Source organism: Pygoscelis adeliae, unplaced genomic scaffold, assembly GCF_000699105.1.
Source record: "Pygoscelis adeliae isolate BGI_AS28 unplaced genomic scaffold, ASM69910v1 Scaffold145, whole genome shotgun sequence".
Lineage (NCBI taxonomy): Eukaryota > Metazoa > Chordata > Aves > Sphenisciformes > Spheniscidae > Pygoscelis > Pygoscelis adeliae.
Window position 1 is genome coordinate 2,429,919 of NW_008824866.1, and position 2,583 is coordinate 2,432,501.

Here is a 2,583-nt window from a genome sequence, read left to right on the forward strand (position 1 = left end):
CATCTTGTTTCTTAAAGGAAAGAGTTTCTATTGCCCTGATATGTTTCCTTTGGGCATGAAATATCCATGTACACTATTTACAGGTGTGATAGTGAGGTATCAATACTGATATCTTCTAAATGCACACAGATAGCACAATAAAAAGAACCAAAGAAATGGGTACAAGAGAGAGTGTTTTCAACAGACATGGGCAAGAAATTAAGTAGTACAGACCCAATGAGACTATTTTGCATGATGCTTTGCATGTCTCCAGGTAATAGGCTAGAGTTGTGTTCCTTTCTCATCTCATTCTACCCAAAATGGGGAGGACTTGGCTAGTGAAAGCACAGTGCTTCTGTAGCCATAAGAATTTCACTTTCTCCTTTATTTTTGCTCCACATACTGATTTCATTGTCTTTGTATCTTTCTTTAACGATTGAAAAATTAGACCATCTGTTTTTGCATGAGTAAGTGGTGTTCTAAAATATACCAGCCTCCACTTAGGTACTATTACAGGATCTGTATGGAAAAGGCACCTTTAGTGTTAAATGTTAGCCAGATTTTCTCACTGGTGTGCAGTGAGGCAGGTAGAGCTCCTGGACTGCAGAAATCCAGAGACATTTTATATTGTTACTCTGATGAACACCGGTGCATATAATTTTACTTAGCATTTTGCAATTGTCCTAACACTCTTGACTGCTTATCTTATGCTTTGAACACATATTGGTTCCATCAGTTCAACCACAGCGTTGGTCTCTTGGATTCTGTAACCAGGACTTCCTCAAGGGTAATTACATCTTGGTCCCCGTGAACGGAACCTTTTGGCAGTAAATCAAGGAAAAACCTGAAGGTCATTCTTAGACTTAAGTGGTGGAAACGATAGAGTGAGGGGTAGGTTTGATTTCCTAACGTGCAGAGGACAAACTGGCTCATCAGTTCCCCAGTCAAATTGTTCTTCGGTCTGATCACCCCAGAATGCAGCTACCACTAGTTGGTCTCTTTGCCTTTCCTAAGAACAAAAAGCTGTCAAATTACTTCATCGGAGTAATGAAGTACCAGATTCCAGGTTACTGGGGATAGATGCTGGCACACAGAAAAGGGCAAGAACTTTCACTGATCTGTCTCCTCTATTTCTAGCAAGTATGATTCAAAAGATGAACTGAAGAGGAGCCAAACAATGTAATACAGGCTTCACCATGTATGAGCTTTTCATAATGATCTTCATTAGATATACCAATGAGACTGGATATTCTTGACCAAGCTCCTGTTGTCCATTCATACTGGGACCATCTTTAGGAAACCACAGGAGTCTTGAAGCAATTAACTGTGTATGGATCATGCAGATGGGCTGCTTGCTATTCTACTGGTTTTCAGATCAGCCACAAAGCTGTAAGCCTATTGTTTTACCTGGTCGTAGTTTAATTTATGGAGTTAGGAATGCAGAATCTGTAAGGACTTGAGAAGTGCATCTCTTCTAAATTTCCTTCTGGCCAGTAAAGTCTGTTTCAAGTCTAGTGCAAATGTGCATCATGTGTCAGTCAAAAGGAAAGTCTTGCATGTATGAGTCTTTATGGGCTCTCCAAAAGTTTAAAAAACTCAGGAATACTCTGAGTCATCATGCTGCTCATATCACTGGTCTTCCCTAAGGAGCACGTAACACCGCTATGAAAATATTCGAGAACAGGTTTTAAACCAGTAACAACAGTTATTGGTTAAAATCAGCAAACTGATTTCTTCATTTGTCACATGCATCAGATGAGTCATGAAGCCAGCAATGTGTGACATACCCAGCAATGACCTGGTACTATCTGGGGCTTTAGAATCCTTTGTCCAAAGTGAGTTCCTCTCTTTGTGCTTCACAGGGAATAGTCTTTTCCTTACTGTGATATACAGTATTGTGTATATTGAACAACTTGCCAGAATCTGGATGTACAGAGTGCACTAGAGATCCAGCTCTAGTGTGCTGAGTCAATAAAATAGCTATTCAGACTATTCTTAGCTGGTTGGAATGACTCCTCTGGGAGGAAATAGAAGCTAGCATGAATTTTGCTGCAACATACTTCTAGATTCAGATTTACCTAAAGAATGGGAGCAGCCCAAATGTCACAGAATTAGGAAGACAGAAGAAAGTAAATTGTCAGATATTTCCTTTCCCATCTATGTGTAAAAGGATTTGTCTTTATGCTGGCATATGGTGATTTTGATAAATTCAATCAATGAGCAAGAACCAGCCTTCCCCTTTTACTGTGAATACATATGTTTGGTTTTCATTGACATAGAAGGATTATATATGCCGTTCTGTTTTCTCTCGTTTGTTATCACCAACTAGCTTATTGATTCAGACTGAAATTTTCTGTCTTAGTTTTCTCTGATTAGTCAACTGCAATATTTTTTTTCAGATCCTTCCTCAGAAAAGCCTTCTGTGTCTAGAAGTTGCCAGCTTGGACAAAACCATGGGAAGCCTAATTCAAAGAAACCACTCTCCATGTCACAGTTGATGCAATGGAAACATTTCTCTGGGCAACACCAGACTCTAGCTGATCCTTTCCTTGAAAGGATAAGAGAGAATGTTTCTTTCATTTTCCAGAATGTAACCAGTCCAAC

General features: G+C 39.5%; 1 protein-coding gene across 1 annotated transcript in view; it reads left to right on the plus strand.

The window, feature by feature from the left end:
• The window catches only part of RAD54B (RAD54 homolog B (S. cerevisiae)), a 65,855-nt gene that overhangs the window by 62,649 nt on the left and 623 nt on the right, over positions 1 to 2,583 (plus strand). Inside the window, exon 14 of the mRNA XM_009324420.1 lies at positions 2,379 to 2,583. This exon is cut by the window's right edge and continues 623 nt beyond it. Coding sequence (XP_009322695.1) covers positions 2,379 to 2,583 — 205 coding nt within the window. The remainder of the gene's footprint in view (positions 1 to 2,378) is intronic.